Source organism: Amblyraja radiata, chromosome 3, assembly GCF_010909765.2.
Source record: "Amblyraja radiata isolate CabotCenter1 chromosome 3, sAmbRad1.1.pri, whole genome shotgun sequence".
NCBI classification, from domain to species: domain Eukaryota; kingdom Metazoa; phylum Chordata; class Chondrichthyes; order Rajiformes; family Rajidae; genus Amblyraja; species Amblyraja radiata.
This window is the reverse complement of record NC_045958.1, coordinates 108,960,452-108,978,898: the sequence shown is the minus strand read 5'-3', so window position 1 is coordinate 108,978,898 and position 18,447 is coordinate 108,960,452. Positions and strand designations below refer to the sequence as shown.

The window sequence follows — 18,447 nt, the reverse complement described above, 5'->3', positions numbered from 1 at the left end:
AGTAAAGGGCCTGTCCCACGAGCATGCGACTCCATGCGGCAAGCGTGACCTAAAGCCCGCAGCTGCCTCGGCACCGTACGCACGGAGGTCGAGTGAGTGACGTGAAGTTCGAGCGAAGTCCGACGGGCGTACAGCGTCGAGGCGGTGCGTACGGCGTCGAGGCAGCTGTGGGCCGGCAGGCCGTTGCCGCGTGGAATTTTTAAACCCGGTCAGTCTTTCGGAGCCCCGCGCGATGTCGGGACCAGCTCCGCACAACTCCATACGGCTCCGGCGATCGAAGTGGGAACGGCCCCGCGAGGCCGTATGGCTCAAGCGACCACGTTAGGTCGCGCTTGCCGCATGCAGGCGCATGCTGGTGGGACCGGCCCTTTAGGTCACGCTTGCCTCATGGAGTCGCATGCTCGTGGGACAGGCCCTATAGGTCACGCTTGCCGCATGGAGTCGCATGCTCGTGGGACAGGTCCTTTACTCCAGCACTTTGTGTCCTTTTTTGTGCATCAACCAGCGACTGTGGTTCTTTGTCTCCTCATTGTTTGGAGCCGAATGTTCTTTCATTTCAGAGCCCATCAGTGGATATTAATCCACAGGTTAAATATTAAATATGAATCCGTTAATCCTCGCTCCCCCAGCCAGTCCTTATAGCTGAACCTGGCCGTGACATCACACCCGTATTATGATGCCGCCGATATGTCAGCAGAATAATTTAACCTTTCAACCTGCTCTGAAATCATTTTACTTGATTGCAGGTTACGATGTGTACAGTTCTTCCATAGTTATTGCTGATCAGTTTTGTTCTATCATGTTATTTATTGAACTGTCTCCCTTTCCCTACCATGGTATGGTTAAGTTGCCCTCACCCCTCACGTGCCCTTATGTAGGACAGTAAACTTAGCACCCGAACCCCTTTTATGCCCCTCACTGGGAAATTGTGGACTTAATCACAGCCAGAGATTGTGCTAGCTAGATTAACAATAAGTTATAACTACCATGTGAGTACACTGTCAGTTCCGTTGTTGAGTATGCCTTCACCAAGGGGATCTCCTGAGTAACCTGTGTGTTCATTCAAGGGTTGACGGGGGAGAACAGGGAAGCTTGAGGCCAAGCCCTGGGGAGATTCACAGCTCTCGCTGCTGTAGGTTAGTTGTGGCTTAAGCCCCTGTCCCACTGTATGACTTTACCCAAGAGCTCTCCCGAGTTTAAAAAAAATAATCAAACTCGTGGTAAGTACGTAGAATGTACGTAGCGGGTACGTAGGAGCTCGTGGATGTCTCGTAGCGGCTCGTGACGCTAACGGCAGGTACTCGGGAAATGCGGAAACTCGTGAAGTTTTTTCAACAGTGTGAAAAATGTCCAAGAGTAAAAAAATAATCGTGATGAAGTACCACGAGTTTGATTTATATTTTTAAACTCGGGAGAGGTCTTGGGTAAACTCGCATCGTGGGACAAGGGCTTTAGTATGCGCGGAAAACTGACGGATTTCTCCTCTCGCCTGGTTAGGAATGAATGGGATCCTCCTGATAGAAAGGTGGATACGCGCAGATACCGAGCTGAGCCACGCAGCATATTTGAATATGAGCCGGGAAAATCATCTATCCTAGAGCATGAACGTCCGGTAAGAACTTCGCCTCAAATCAATTTTCTGTCGTTTAAAATAAAAATGTATTTAGCACATTTAAAAACAACCCAGGTTGACCAAAGTGTTGTACAGACTAGAGCAGGTAGCAAAAATCACAAAAAGAAACAGACATACACAGGGAGACAAAAATGCTGGAGAAACTCAGCGGGTGAGGCAGCATCTCAGGAGCAAAGGAAATAGGCAACGTTTCGGTCGAAACCCATCTTCAGACCCTTCTTCAGAAGAAGGGTACCGACCCGAAACGTTGCCTATTTCCTTCGCTCCATAGATGCTGCCTCACCCGCTGAGTTTCTCCAGCACTTTTGTCTACCTTCGATTTTCCAGCATCTGTAGTTCCTTCTTAGACATTACGCAGGAATGTGCACAGCGCACGGGTACAAATAATCAGCTCCAAGACACAAAACAAAGATCAGCCACATCAGGGGGAATTCAAATGCTAGTGAATGAAAATAAGTTTTGAGCCTGGACTTAAAAGAGTCGATGGAGGGGGCAGATCTGATAGGGAGGGGGATGCTGTCCCACAGTCTAGGGGGCCGCAACAGCAAAGCCACGGTCACCCCTGAGCTTAAGTTTAGATCGCGGGACAGCCAGGGGCCTCATGTCAGCCGACCTGTGGGACCTGGAGGTAAAGGGCCTGCCCACTTTCCCGAATTATTCACGAAATCTCCCGAGTTATTCCCGAATTCCCCCGAGTTTTCCCCTTGATTCAAACTGGCAGAATGTTCGTAACGAGGCCGCAGGAGTCCGTGGATATCTCGTAGCGGCCCGTTATGCCAGCCGTAGGTACTCGGGGCTATTTATTTACTCGTGGACATTTTTTATCAGGCTGGAAAAGAACGTCCCGACTTACCTGATGCCCCGAGTACCTACGACTGGCATTTCGAGCCGCTACGATATATCTACAGCGTCCCACGGACCCTTACGAACACTCTGCGAGTTTGAATCAAGGGGAAAACTCGGGGGAATTCGTGAATAACTCGGGAAAGTGGGACAGGCCTTAAGGGGTAAAGGGCCTGTCCCACTTTCACGACCTAATTCACAACCTTTTTTACTCGTGGACATTTTTCATCAGGCTAGAAAAAACGCCCCGACCTACTTGATGCCACGAGTACCTACGACTAGCATCACGGCCTGCTACGACCTACCTACGACCTCGTGACGACCATGCTGCGAGTATGAGTCGAGGGCAAACTCGGCAGAGGTCGTGAATTAGGTGGTGAAAGTGGCCCTTCAGGAGGTCTGTGATATAGGGGAGAAGCAAGCCCCTTCCGGGCTTTACAGACAAACAGGGGAACCTTAAAATCAACTCTGGACCATCATGGCAGCCAGTGGAGAGAGGCCAGAATGGAGGTAATATGGTCCCACTTGCGGGTACCTGTCAGGAGCCTGGCTGCGACGTTCTGAACCAGTTGCATTGGTATATGTACGTTCTGAGGCAGCACCTCCTGTGTTGGGAAGGTCATGACCAGCAATGGACTGGACATTACATTGCTGTTTATCCAGATTCCTGAGGGAAGATTTCAAAAATGTATAATTATTATATAACATTATTACACAGCAGTTGGGTGAGATGGGGAGGCGTGTTGTGAATGAAAACCTTCCCCTCAAAAACTGGAGCAACCATTCTGTGTGCGATTTTGGGTTGTTCCTGATATAGTAGTGGCCAGAGGATCTGGGGTGACGGAGGAACTGAAGGAAATCCACATTAGGCAGGAAATGGTGTTGGGTAGACTGATGGGACTGAAGGCTGATAAATCCCCAGGGCCTGATGGTCTGCATCCCAGGGTACTTAAGGAAGTGGCTCTAGAAATCGTAGATGCATTGGTGATAATTTTCCAATGTTCTATAGATTCAGGATCAGTTCCTGTGGATTGGAGGGTAGCTAATGTTATCCCACTTTTTAAGTAAGGCGGGAGAGAGAAAACAGGGAATTATAGACCAGTTAGCCTGACATCGGTGGTGGGGAAGATGCTGGAGTCAATTATAAAAGATGAGATAGCCGCACATATGGATAGCAGTCACAGGATCGGTCCGAGTCAGCATGGATTTACGAAGGGGAAATCATGCTTGACTAATCTTCTGGAATTTTTTGAAGATGTAACTCGGAAAATGGACAAGGGAGAGCCAGTGGAAGTAGTGTACCTGGACTTTCAGAAAGCATTTGATAAGGTCTCACATAGGAGATTAGTGGGCAAAATTAGGGCACATGGTATTGGGGGTAGAGTGCTGACATGGATAGAGAAGTGGTTGGCAGACAAGAAACAAAGAGTAGGGATTAATGGGTCCCTTTCAGAATGGCAGGCAGTGACTAGTGGGGTACCGCAAGGCTCGGTGCTGGGACCGCAGCTATTTACAATATACATCAATAATTTGGATGAAGGGATTCAAAGTAACATTAGCAAATTTGCAGATGACACAAAGCTGGTGGCAGTGTTAACTGTGAGGAGGATGCTATGAGAATGCAGGGTGACTTGGACAGGTTGGCGGAGTGGGCAGATGTATGGCAGATGAAGTTTAATGTAAATAAATGTGACGTTATCCACTTTGGTAGCAAAAACAGGAAGGCAGATTACTATCTAAATGGCGTCAAGGGAAAAGGAGAAGTACAACGGGATCTGGGGGTCCTTGCACATCAGTCTATGAAAGTAAGCATGCAGGTGCAGCAGGCAATGAAGAAAGTGAATGGCTTGTTGGCCTTTATAACAAAAGGAATCGAATATAGGAGCAAAGAGGTCCTTCTGCAGTTGTACAGAGCCCTAGTGAGACCACACCTGGAGTATTGTGTGCAGTTTTGGTCCCCTAATTTGAGGAAGGATGTTCTTGTTATTGAGGGAGTGCAGCGTAGGTTTACAAGGTTAATTCCCGGGATGGCGGAACTGTCATATGCTGAGAGAATGGAGCAGCTGGGCTTGTACACTCTGGAGTTTGGAGTTTAGAAGGATGAGAGGGCATCTCATTGAAACATATAAGATTGTTAAGGGCTTGGACACACTAGAGGCAGGAAACATGTTCCCGATGTTGGGGGAGTCCAGAACCAGGGGCCACAGTTTAAGAATAAGGAGTAAGCCATTTAGAACGGAGACGAGGAAACACTTTTTCTCACAGAAAGTGGTGAGTCTGTGGAATTCTCTGCCTCAGAGGGCGGTGGAGGCAGGTTCTCTGGATACTTTAAAGAGAGAGCTAGATAGGGCTCTTAAAAATAGCGGAGTCAGGGGATATGGTGAGAAGGCAGGAACGGGGTAGTGATTGGGGATGATCAGCCATGATCACATTGAATGGCAGTGCTGCCTCGAAGGGCCGATTGGCCTACTCCTGCACCTATTGTCTATTGTCTATTGCCTGTTTCCCAGCTGTGTGCCTCCGTGACATTCCCTGTACAGTAAGTATATCCTTGATTATGGTAAATCACTCCGTGCAGTTTCACCCTTCAGAGAAAATTTACGGGATAGCAATAATGCTGGTGGCTCACAGCTCCAGCGACTTGGGTTTGACCTCGACTTAAATGTAGTGTGTGGAATTGACACCTTCCCTGTAAAGTTGCACCAGTTTTCCCTGAGGGCACCAGATTTAAGAGGAACCTGAAAGGTGAATTTTCACGTAGGGTGGTGGGTGTATGGAACGAGCTGCCAGAGGAGGTAATTGCGGTTACAACATTTAGGCTTTAGACTTCAGAGATACAGCGTGGAAACAGGCCCATCTGCCCATCGAGTCTGCACTGACCAGTATCCTACACGCACTAGTGACAATTTACCATTTGACAGCAACCAATTAACCTACAAACCTATACGTCTTCGGAGTGTGGGAGGAAACCAGAGCATCTCTATCCAAGCCTACACGGTAACAGGGAGAAGGTACAAACTCCGTACTGTCAGCATCCGTAGTCAGGATCGAACCCGGGTCTCTGGCGATGTAAGGCAGTGACTCTACCACTGCGCCACCGTGCCGCCCTGTGTAAAAAATTAATCCATGCCCTCTTTTAAAAGACACTTAGACAGGTACATGATTAGGATGGGTTTAGAGGGACATGGGCCAAACGCAGGCAGGTGGAACTAGTGTGGGACATGTTGGTTGATGTGGGCAAGTTGGGCCGAAGGACCTGTTTCCATGTTGTATCACTCTATGACTCCGATTCTGAACACGTTGAATGCTTCTTCAACGGAGAATAAATGTTTAAGTCCTTTTGAATAGTGAAAGGCTTGGATAGAGTGGATGTGGTGAGGATGTTTCCACTAGTGGGAGAGTCTAGTACTAGGGGTCATAGCCTCAGAATTAAAGGACGTTCCTTTAGGAAGGAGATGACAAATTTCTTTAGTCAGAGGGTGGTGAATCTGTGGAATTCTTTGCTACAGAAGGCTGTGGAGGTCATGTCAGTGGATATTTTTAAGGCAGGCATAGATAGATTCTTGATCAGTTCAAGTTCAAGTGAGTTTATTGTCATGTGTCCCTGATAGGCCAATGAAATTCTTGCTTTGCTTCAGCACACAGAACATAGTAGGCATTTACTACAAAACAGATCAGTGTGTCCATATACCATAATATAAATATATACACACATGAGTAAATAAACTGATAAAGTGCAAATAACAGATAATGGGTTATTAATGTTCAGAGTTTTGTCCAAGCCAGGTTTAATAGCCTGATGGCTGTGGGGAAGTAGCTATTCCTGAACCTGGTTGTTGCAGTCTTCAGGCTCCTGTACCTTCTACCTGAAGGTAGCAGGGAGATGAGTACAGGTGTCGGGGGTTATGGGGAGAAGGCAGGAGAATGGGGTTAGGAGGGAGAGATAGATCAGTCATGATTGAGGGCGGAATGGACTTAATGGGCTGAATGGCTTTTCTGCTCCTATCACTTATGTTCATGAATATTATGGGGATGGGTTGAAGAAATTATATGTGCACTTTCTTTCTCAAGGGGAATAAGGAATTAAACCTACGACTGAAAACAATCGTCAGTAAATCTGTGTCAAAAACACTCTTGTCAAAGCTGTGCAGAAACCGTACCTGGTCATTTTAAAACATCCGTAGTTGGTCTCTGGGTCATTATCAAACAAGGGCGGCACGGTGGTGCAGCGGTAGAGTTGCTGCCTCACAGCGCCAGAAACCCGGGTCCAATCCTGACTACGAGTGCTGTCTGTACGGAGTTTGTACATTCTCCACGTGACCGCCTGGGTTTACTCAGGGTGCACCGGTTTCCTCCCACACTCCAAAGACTAGTAGGTTAGTAGGATTGGAAAAATTGTAAATTGTCCCTAGTGTGTGTAGGATAGTGTTGGTGTGCGGGGATCGCTGGTCAGCGTGGACTCAGTGGGGCAAAGGGCCTGTTTCCGCACGGTATCACTAAACTGAGAAGAGTTCCAACACGAATCCTGAAGAAGGGCCCTGACCTGAACTGCCACCTATCCATGTTCTCCAGAGATGCTGCCTGACCCGCTGAGTTACTCCAGCACTCTGTGAAACGTCACCTATCCATGTTCTCCAGAGATGCTGCCTGACCCGCTGAGTTACTCCAGCACTCTGTGAAACGTCACCTATCCATGTTCTCCAGAGATGCTGCCTGACCCGCTGAGTTACTCCAGCACTCTGTGAAACGTCACCTATCCATGTTCTCCACAGATGCTGCCTGACCCGCTGAGTTACTCCAGCACTCTGTGAAACGTCACCTATCCATGTTCTCCACAGATGCTGCCTGACCCGCTGAGTTACTCCAGCACTCTACTGGTTTATAAACCAGCATCTGCAGTTCCTTGTTTCTACAGTCTATTGTCAAAGTTTAGCTATCAATTCTTCAGCTTCCTCCTCCTGACCTAGTGCTTATTGTAAACGTTAATACCATGTGTGCCTCCTTTCAGTCCATGGGACAAATGTAAGATGACAGCCGACTATTAACGGGAACATATGTCTCTCGGAGACAGCTTACATTTCTTTGAACACGGTAGCTGAATGCCTTCACGGCAAAGCAGTCTGATCCATTAACAGTGTCCAACACATTCAATGATAACAGCAAAAGTTGTGTTATTGGTTATCTGTGGAGAACATGGATAGGTGACGTTTCACAGAGTGCTGGAGTAACTCAGCGGGTCAGGCAGCACCAGTGAGGGTGTTTGTTTTATTTATGGGGCAAAGATAACACCTTCGCCCCATAGATGCTGCCTCACCCGCTGAGTTTCTCCAGCATTTTTGTCTACCTTCGATTTTTCCAGCATCTGCAGTTCTTTCTTAAACAATTAATGTAATTATTCCCAGGCAATTTGACTACATGGAGACACATAAGTTGATGCATAAAAACAAAAAATGATGCCCTGTGTCAAATCTTTCACCTCCTTGCAGAGGATCATAGCTCTACATTTGTCCGTGAATGCGATCATTTTACAAAGAATTCGATATGGGCTGAATATATTGCATTTTCCTGAATAACACAGTTAGTCATTGTTAAACACAATAGAAATAATTCTTATCACCAAGGTCATCAACAGAACTCCATTTTGGAATTCAATGCCAGCCATTATTTTGTTTAGGCACTATATTATAATCTGAAGAAGGGTCTCGACCCGAAACGTCACCCATTACTTCTGTCCAGAGATGCTGCCTGACCCGCTGAGTTACTCCAGCATTTTGTGTCTCTCTTTGGTGTAAACTTGTGTCTGCAGTTCCTTCCTACACAGTGCAGCTTTGGTTCACAAGTTAATTCCTGGGATGGCGGGACTGTCATCTTCTGAGAGAATGGAGCGGCTGGGCTTGTATACTTTGGAGTTTAGAATGATGAGAGGGGATCTTATTGAAACATATAAAATTAAGGGTTTGGACACGCTAGAGGCAGGAAACATGTTCCCAATGTTGGGGGAGTCCAGAACCAGGGGCCACAGTTTAAGAATAAGGAGTGAGCCGTTTAGAACGGAGATGAGGAAACACTTTTTCACACAGAGAGTTATGAGAGTGGAATTCTCTGCCTCAGAGGGCGGTGGAGGCCGGTTCTCTGGATACTTTCAAGAGAGAGCTAGATAGGGCTCTTAAAGATAGTGGAGTCAGGGGATATGGGGAGAAGGCAGGAACGGGGTACTGATTGGGGATGATCAGCCATGATCACATTGAATGGCGGTGCTGGCTCGAAGGGCCGAATGGCCTACTCCTGCATCAATTGTCTATTGTCTGTTGTCTATAATGTTATCCATTGTTTTCTGATATCTAGCAATCTAGATTTAGTTTTTAGTTTTGGAGACACAGCGCGGAAACACGCCCTTCAGCCCACTGAGTCCGTGCAGACCAGCGATCATCCCGTACACCAGCACTATCCTACACACTAGTGACAATTTACAGCTATTACCAAAGCCAATTAACCTACAAACCTGCATGTCCTCCGAGTGTGGGAGGAAACCGGAGCACCCAGGGAAAACCCACGCAGTCACGGGGAGAACGTGCAAATGCCGTACAGACAGCACCTATAGTCAGGATCGAACCCAGACTCTGGCGCTGTAAGACAGCAACTCTACCGAGGTACAGTGAAAAGCCTATGTTGCATGCTAACTAGTCAGCAGAAAGACAATACATGATGTTAGGTCTCATCCTGAAACGTCACCTGTCCATGTTCTCCAGAGATGCTGCCTGACCCACTGAGTTACTCCAGCACTCTGTGAAACGTCACCTGTCCATGTTCTCCACAGATGCTGCCTGACCCGCTGAGTTACTCCAGCACTCTGTGAAACGTCACCTATCCATGTTCTCCACAGATGCTGCCTGACCCGCTGAGTTACTCCAGCACTCTGTGAAACGTCACCTGTCCATGTTCTCCACAGATGCTGCCTGACCCGCTGAGTTACTCCAGCACTCTGTGAAACGTCACCTGTCCATGTTCTCCACAGATGCTGCCTGACCCGCTGAGTTACTCCAGCACTCTGTGAAACGTCACCTGTCCATGTTCTCCACAGATGCTGCCTGACCCGCTGAGTTACTCCAGCACTCTGTGAAACGTCACCTGTCCATGTTCTCCACAGATGCTGCCTGACCCGCTGAGTTACTCCAGCACTCTGTGAAACGTCACCTATCCATGTTCTCCACAGATGCTGCCTGACCCGCTGAGTTACTCCAGCACTCTGTGAAACGTCACCTGTCCATGTTCTCCACAGATGCTGCCTGACCCGCTGAGTTACTCCCGAACTTATGAGCAGTGCCTCTCTGGCAGAAACATCAGTATTGACAAGGAAAGTCTGCTGCCACTGCCAAGCTTGCTGTAATCAGGCCCTTTTGTCATTAAGGTTGACTCTGTAACTATGATCAACCAAGGCCCACTCCCTGGTGCTACTAAAGAAAAAGCATCGTTGAGCAGTTTGGACAGAAAAATGGTTGGATGTTGCTTTCATTGGCATTTGTGTGAAGTGCAAACACACGGCGAACCTCGTATCTACCACAGTCCAGTAGAGTACTGCCAGCGCCCCCTTGTGGCCAGGGAGCGGAGGGCAAGGAGCACCGCCACTCCACCTATTGTCCGTAAGGGGAGCAGCGGTTCTGGGGAGTGGGCAGGGCTGAAGTCATGCTGGTTGGGTTACTCCTAGGCCTGGCCAAGCCGGCCACCCGCGAGTCACGGCGCCAGGCGGAAGAGGGCTTTGCCCGAGCCAAATGCTTGCTCCTTTACCGACGTTACGTCCGCCCTCGCACATGTGTTGTTAGAGAGGGACATAGTTGTATAGTAGTTACTTAGTATATTTGGAATACAGTGTCTGAATAACTTGGTGATTTTGTGAGATGGAGGTGGTGGGGGTCACCACGGTTCTGGGTTGTTTTGTTTGGTTTTTGTATCGTGTTCGTAATCAAATAAATTCTTTTTTGATACAAAAACAAAAGTAGAATACTGCCATACCCAAGCACATCCCCGATCAGCAAGTGTACAGAAAGAGTCCACTGAGCCTGAAGAAAAGGTCTCGACTGTTTAACTGTTTCTTAAACGTTGGGACAGTCCCAGCCTCACCGACCTCCTCTGGCAATTTGTTCCATACACCCACCACCCTTTGTGTGGAAAAAGGTATCCTATCAAATCTTTCCCCCTTCACCTTGAACCTATGTCCTCTGGTCCTCGATTCCCCTACTCTGGGCAAGAGATTCTATGCATCTACCTGGTCTATTCCTCTCATGATTTTATACACCTCTATAAAATCACCCCTCATCCTCCTGCGCGCCAAGGAATAGAGACCCAGCCTGCTCAACCTCTCCCAATAGCTCACACCCTCTAGTTCTGGCAACATCCTCGTAAATCTTTTCTGAACCCTTTCCAGCTTGACAAAATCTTTCCTATAACATGGTGCCCAGAACTGAACACAATACTCTAAATGCAGTCTCACCAACGTCTTATACAACTGCAACATGACCTCCCAACCTCTATACTCAATACTCTGACTGATGAAGGCCAATGTCCAATGTGCCAAAAGCCTTTTCTGTACACGTGACAATAAACTGAACTAAACAGAACTGAGATTGATAGATTCTTGATTAGTACTAGTGTCAGGGGTTACGGGGAGAAGGCAGGAGAATGGGGTTGAGAGGGAGAGATAGATCAGCCACGATTGAATGGCAGAGTAGACTCAAAGGCTGAATTGCCTATTTCTGCTCATATGACTAATGAACATATGAATAATATAATAAACAAAAATAGTTCAGTGTGTATGTATATATATTTTGTGTCTATATATATATATATATATATAGGCACAAAATGCTGGAGTAACTCAGCAGGACAGGCAGCATATCAGGAGAGAAGAAATGGCAACGTTTCGGGTCGAGACCCTTCTTCAGACTGATGTCAGGGGAGGGGGCGGGACAAAGATAGAATGTAGTCGGAGACAGTAAGACTGGTGGGAGAACTGGGAAGGGGACAGGGATGGAGAGAGAGGGAGAAAGCAAGGGCTATCTGAAGTTAGAGAAGTCAATATTCATACCGCTGGGGTGTAAACTACCCAAGCGAAATATGAGTTGCTGTTCCTCCAATTTGCGCCGGGCCTCACTCTGACAGTGGAGGAGGCCCGGGACAGTAAGGTCAGATTGGGAATAGGAGGGGGAGTTAAAGTGCCGAGCCACAAACATACACGTAAAAACAAACAATTATAGTGCAAAAATAAATAAATGATGAATCAAGCTGACACCTTCCACTCCAGTTATGGTGAGCAGGGGATAGAATACTTGATTCATATCACAAATAGACCATGGAACAGTATATCACGGGAACAGACCCTTCGGCCCACAATGTTCCTGCTGAAAATGATGCCAAATGTAACTAATGCCCTCTGCCTGTGCATAATCCACACCCCTCCATTCCCTGCATATCCATGTGCCGATTTAGAAGCCTCTTACACACCACTATGGTGTCTGTCCCCACCACCCCTGGCAGCGCGTTCAGGGCCCTCACTCACTACACTCTGTGTGAAACATTGGCTTGCCCCGCACATCTCCTTTAAACTTTCTCCCTCTAGCTTCAACTAATAGACAATAGACAGGAGTAGGCCATTCGGCCCTTCAAGCCAGCACTGCTATTCAGTGTGATCATGGCTGATCATCCACAATCAGTACCTCGTTCCTGCCTTCTCGGGTGCCCGTAAAAGGGGCCACATCACCCTGATCCTGGCCTCTCTCCACTGGCTCCCAGTACAGTATAGAATCAACTTCAAGCTCCTCTAATACGTTTACAAAGCCTTTAACGGGCTTGCCCCCCACCCCCCCATATCAAAACATTTCTAACCTGCCATTCTACCTCCAGGTCCCTCAGGTCGGCCAACTTGGGGCTACTGACTATCCCGCGGTCTAGGTTTAAGCTCAGGGGGTGGCCGCGCTTTTGCGTAGCAGCACCTAGACTGTGGAATAGCATCCCCCTCCTCATCAGAACTGCCCCCTCTATCGACTCCTTTAAATCACGACTCAAAACCTATTTCTACAACCTAGCGTTTTTGAGCTCCTCTGAGGGGGCGCTGTAAACAGTTTATGTATGTATTGTTAGGTCTGTGTACCATTGTATGTAGCACATTAGTATCTGCACTGATGTACAGCACTTTGGTCAACGTGAGTTGTTTTTAAATGTGCTATACAAATTAATTTATTATTATTATTATTGTCCCCATATCCCCTGACTCCGCTATCTTTAAGAGCTCTATCTAACTCTCTCTTGAAAGTATCCAGAGAATTGGCCTCCATTGCCTTCTGAGGCAGAGAATTCCACAGACTCATAACTCTCTGGGTGAAAAAGTGTTTCCTCATCTCCGTTCTAAATGCCAAACCCTTAAGCCCCTGTCCCACAGTACGAGGTAATTCAAGAGTTCTCCCGAGTTTTCCGCTGATTTGAACTCGGAGAATGTCCGTAGCGGGTCCGTAGGAGTTCGTGGATGTTACATCGCGGCTCGTACGAGTAACGGTAGGTACTCGGGAAATCCGGTAAACTCGTGACGTTTTTTCAACACTGTGAAAAATGTCCACGAGTGAAAAAATACTCGTGATGAAAAAAATGGTTACTTTTTACTGGTACGAGCCGCTACGAGACATCCACGAACTCCTACGGATCCGCTACGGACATTCTCCAAGTTCGAATCAGGGGAAAACTCGGGAGAACTCTTGAATTACCTCATACAGTGGGACAGGCCCTTTATTCTTAAACTTTGAATAATAATGTAATGATTTAGTTTGAAAAGCGGGGATACTTGTGTGTGCAGCCTTAAAGAATCCACTCGGTGTAACATTTCCTCAGTTTATTGCTAGAAGAAACCTATTCAGTGTGCCTGGTTCAATGGTACTTTATAGTCACGTGTGCCAAGATACAGTGACATTCTTTGTTTTGCATACAATTAAATACAATCTTACCTTGCATAAGGATAAGCACCAGAGCGTAACAGTTGTGAAGACTAGTCAAAAGTGTTTAATTGTCATATATGTCCCGAAATGGAACAATGACATTCTTACTTGTAGCAGCACAACAGAATATGTAAACATAGTGCATTGTAAACAATATAATAACCGAGAAAAAAAGGTTTATATACATAAATATATAGAATTTATTTTTCTTGTTTATTTTATATATATATATATATATATATACACACACACAAACACGCAAATATACCGGTATACACCAGTACCGGTGTTATATATATATATTTATTTTTCTTGTTTATTTATATATATATATTTATATATATATATGCACGCTAGCAGGCACGCACACAGACACACACACACATGTAGACCTACAGACACACACACACATATACACACACACGCACACATACACACACACATATACATGTAGACATACATACACACACACACATATATACACACACACATATACACTCACACACAAATACACACACATACACACACACATATACACACACACATATACATGTAGACATAAATACACACACACACATACACCCACACACACATACATGTAGACATACATACACACACACACATACACACAATACACCCACACACATACACACACACATTTACAGACACACATATACACACACACATATACACACTCACGCATACAAACACATATATACACACATATACGCACACACACAAACATACAAACACATATATACACACATATACACACACATATACATGTAGACATACATACACACACACACACATATACATGTAGACACACACACACACACACACACACACACACACACACACACACACACACACACACACACACACACACACAAAACTACAAACAATAATAGTGCAAAAAGACAAAGCCAATGCCCCCAAGTCTATGTAGTTCAAAGCTTATTGGAGGTTGTCGTGCTTAATAGCCTGATGGCTGTAGGGAAGGAGCTGTTCCTGAAGCTGGACGTTACAGTTTTCAGGCTCCTGTACCTTTTTTGAGGCAGTGACTCCTGTAGATCCCTTCGATGGTGGGGAGGTCAGTACTGGTGATGGAGCGGGCAGTGTTCACCACTTTTTGCAGTCTTCTTCGTTCCTGGGAGTTGGAGTTGCTGAACCTGGCCGTGACGCAACCACTTGTACACCTGTACACCTGTAGAAGTTCAAGAGAGTCTTCATTGACGTACCACATCTCCGCAATCATCGAAGTAGAGGCTCTGTTGGGCTTTCTTTATGATTGCATCAATTTACTGCGTCTTCAGAGATGTACGGTGGAAACATGCTAGATTTCACAGGCATTACGCGAAGAGTCGCCATGTTTCTGGCACAATCACGTACCTTTTAGATGTCAACGTTCTTAAAATATAGAGTCTTATCTTGGCCTTGAAGGCCCGTTGTCCTCGCGGTGCCACTGCGAGTTTAGTTTATTGTCACGTGTACAGTGAAAGGCTTTTGGTGCGCGCTTAAGGGCCTGTCCCACTTTCACGACCTAATTCACAACCTTTTTTACTTGTGGACATTTTTTATCAGGCTAGAAAAACGCCCCGACCTACTTGAGGCCACGAGTACCTACGACTAGCATCACGACCTGCTATGACCTACCTACGACCATGCTGCGAGTATGAGTCACGGCCAAACTCGGCAGAGGTCGTGAATTAGGTCGTGAAAGTGGGACAGGCCCTTAACCAGTCAGCAGAAAGACAATACCCAATTACAGTTGAGCCATCCACACACAATCTGGGAGGAAACCAGAGCATCCAGAGGAAACCCACGTGGTCACAGGGAGAACGTACAAACTCCCCACTTGAAAAGTGCGCCCCACAGTGGCGCAGCGGTAGAGTTGCTGCCTTACAACGAATGCAGCGCCGGAGACCCGAGTTCGATCCCGACTACGGGTGCTGTCTGTACGGAGTTCGTACGTTCTCCCCGTGACCTACATGGGTTTTCTCCCACACTCCAAAGACGTACAGGTTTGTAGGGTAATTAGCTTGGTAAATGTAAAAATTGTCCCGAGTTTGTGTAGGATAGTGTTAATATGCGGGGATCGCTGGTCGGCGCGGACCCGGTGTTTCCGCGCTGCATCTCTAAACTAAAACCCTTGTCCCACGGTACGAGTTCATTCCAAGAGCTCTCCCGAGTTTGCCCTGATTCGAACTCGGAGATTTACGGTAATGGCCACTCGTCGGTACTCGGGGCTCTCGTGGACATTTTTCAACATGTTGAAAAACCTTGACGAGTCTTCCCGTGCTTACCAGCCGTTAGCGCGTCTTCCCGTGGTTACCTGCCGTTAGCGAGTCTTCCCGAGTACCTGCCATTAGTGTTACGAGCCGCTAAGAGACGTCTCCAAGCTCCAACGTACCCACTACGTTCATTCTCCGTGCTTACCACGAGTTTGATTTTTTTAAATCTCGGGAGTGCTCTTGGAATTATGTCGTACCATGGGACTGGGCTTTAAACTAAAAAAAAAGACAGCACCCGTGGTCAGGATCAAACCCCCCGGGTCTCTGGTGCTGTAAAGCAGCAACTGTACCGCTCTGCCACCGTGCCGCACTGTGCAGCACAGACATTGTTGGCCGAAGGGATTGTTCCTATGCTGAGTACTGTTCTGTGCCATATGTTCATTCCACTGCTGTTTCCAATGGGGAAAACCAAGGATCTTTGGGGAAAACTGAGTGAGATTCACATCATGTGTTTCGAAGTGTCACTGCCTGGCCTTTGTGCTTGCTGCCCTCTGGTGGCAACACAGGAGATCCCAGGACAGGAACTGTGCTCCATTTTGTTTTGCCGTTCAGAAGTCACAGTTCAGATGGAGAAAAACAGAAGATCACTTTTAATAGGAACTGAAAGCACTGACTGACAACCATACAAAATGAGACAAGTATAAGTACAAATTGTCTGAAGAAAGGTCTCGGCCCGAAACATCACCTATTCCTTCGCTCCATAGACGCTGCCTCACCCGCCGAGTTTCTCCAGTATTTTGTCCACCTTCGATTTTTCCAGCATCTGCAGTTCTTTCCTCAACAATTGTGCAAATATAATCATTTTACTGCAAGGGAAAAAAAGGCCTGATTTATCCCCTTATTTATTTCAACCCCAACTTGCTTTTGATTCATATTTTTGTTTTTGTGATTAGTTTAGTTTAGAGATACAGCGTAGAAACAGGCCCTTCGGCTCCCTTGAGCCCGCACCGACCAGCGATCCCCGCACACTAACACTACCCTACGCACCCTAGGGGCAAATTTACAATTAGGCCGAAGCCAATTGACCTACCTGCATGTCTTTGGAGTGTGGGAGGGAACCGGTGATCCTGGAGGAAACCCACGCAGGTCACGGGCAGAAGGTACAAACCCCGTACAGACAGCGCCCGTAGTCAGGATGGAACCCGGGTGTCTGCCGCTGTAAGGCAGCAACTCTACCGCTGCGCCACCGTGCCGCTCCACTGTGTGTGCGTTTGCAGAGCTTTTAGTTGCTGTGTTTGAACGTTCCCATTTTGTTTAGTTCTCCTATTCCTTTCCTCTTTTGTTTTTCCTTTCACCTTCTGCTTCAGAGTGGGCGGCTAAACCCAGACGAAATAGATTTAGAAAACGAGCCCTGGTATAAATTCTTTTCAGAGCTGGAGTTTGGACGGCGGGTAAGTGAGGCGAGCATGGTGTGAGTCCGGCGTTTCTTAAAGAGCTCATTAAAATTGTAATTAATTGCAAAGGGGCAAATTGTACGCACTTTCGCCGAACACCTCCGCTCAGTCCGCCTGGACCTACCTGATCTCCCGGTTGCTAAACACTTTAACTCTCCCTCCCATTCCCACACTGACCTTTCTGTCCTGGGCCTCCTCCATGGTCAGAGTGAGGCCCAGCGCAAATTGGAGGAACAGCACCTCATATTTCGCTCGGGTAGCTTACACAACAGTAGGGTTGCCAACTTCCTCATTCCCAAATAAGGGACAAAAGGTCAAAATACGGGAAACATTCCTGACGGCAATTCGTTGACCGACTCGGCTGTGGCTGGGTGAATGATGAGTTGACCCGGGTGCTGGACTGCGTACAAAGCCCAGCCGGCGGGCCAGCTGAGGAGTTTTCCTCAGCTGGCCCGCTGAGAAACTCCTCAGCCGGCCCACCGGCTGGGCTTTGCGTTCAGCTACACGCAAAGTCCGGCGCCCCATCCAACTCACAAACCAATGATTGGCCATGAGAAGGAGGGGTGGTGGTGTCGGTGGTAAGCGAAGGTCCAAAGGTCGGACAGCTGGCCGGGCTGCCGACCGACGGGGCCACGGGCGAGGCGTTGCTGCTGCTGCTGCACTCCATGGGCTGCACTACATCGGGACGGGTGAGGCAGGGCCGGACGCGGCGCTCCGACCAGACAGTCCCCTCGACCCGAGTAGTAGCAGTCAAATACGGGACAAGGGCGGTCCTGTATGGGACAAACCAATTTAGCCCAATATGCGGGATGTCCCGACAGTTGGCAACCCTACACCCCAGCGGCATGAGTATTGACTTCTCTAACTTCAAATAGCCCTTGCTTTCCCTCTCTCTCCATCCCTCCCCCATTCTAGTTCTCCCACCAGTCTGATTGTCCTCCTGATTAAATTTTACCTTTTTTCTCCTCGTTGTCACCTTCGCCTGGCTAACAACGATCTGTTCTACATTTTCCTTGATCCCTCATCCCCTTTGATCTCTCGTTTTCACACCTTACTCTCCCATATCTCTGTCTCTCCCACTCCTCTTACTCTCAGTCTGAAAAAGGGTCTCGACCCGAAACGTCACCCACTCCTTCTATCCCAAGATGCTGCCTGTTCCGCTGAGTTACTCCAGCATTTTGTGTCTATCTTCTGTCAAAGGAATGATTGCTGCGCAAACGCAAGTTGCTAATTCATCATTAATTCCTGTACAAAGTATTCCCTCATACGGTCGGAACAGTGACGCAGCGTGTAGAGCCACTGCC

At 47.4% G+C, this 18,447-nt stretch overlaps 1 protein-coding gene across 3 annotated transcripts in view; it reads left to right on the top strand.

Annotated features, from left to right (window-relative positions):
* Window positions 1-18,447, top strand: part of sorbs2 (sorbin and SH3 domain containing 2) — a 230,215-nt gene that overhangs the window by 132,550 nt on the left and 79,218 nt on the right. For all 3 annotated transcript variants that reach the window (XM_033018570.1, XM_033018571.1, XM_033018572.1), the window contains exons 11-12: window positions 1,498-1,612; window positions 17,057-17,140. In XM_033018570.1, the coding sequence (XP_032874461.1) occupies window positions 1,498-1,612; window positions 17,057-17,140 (199 nt within the window). The remainder of the gene's footprint in view (window positions 1-1,497; window positions 1,613-17,056; window positions 17,141-18,447) is intronic.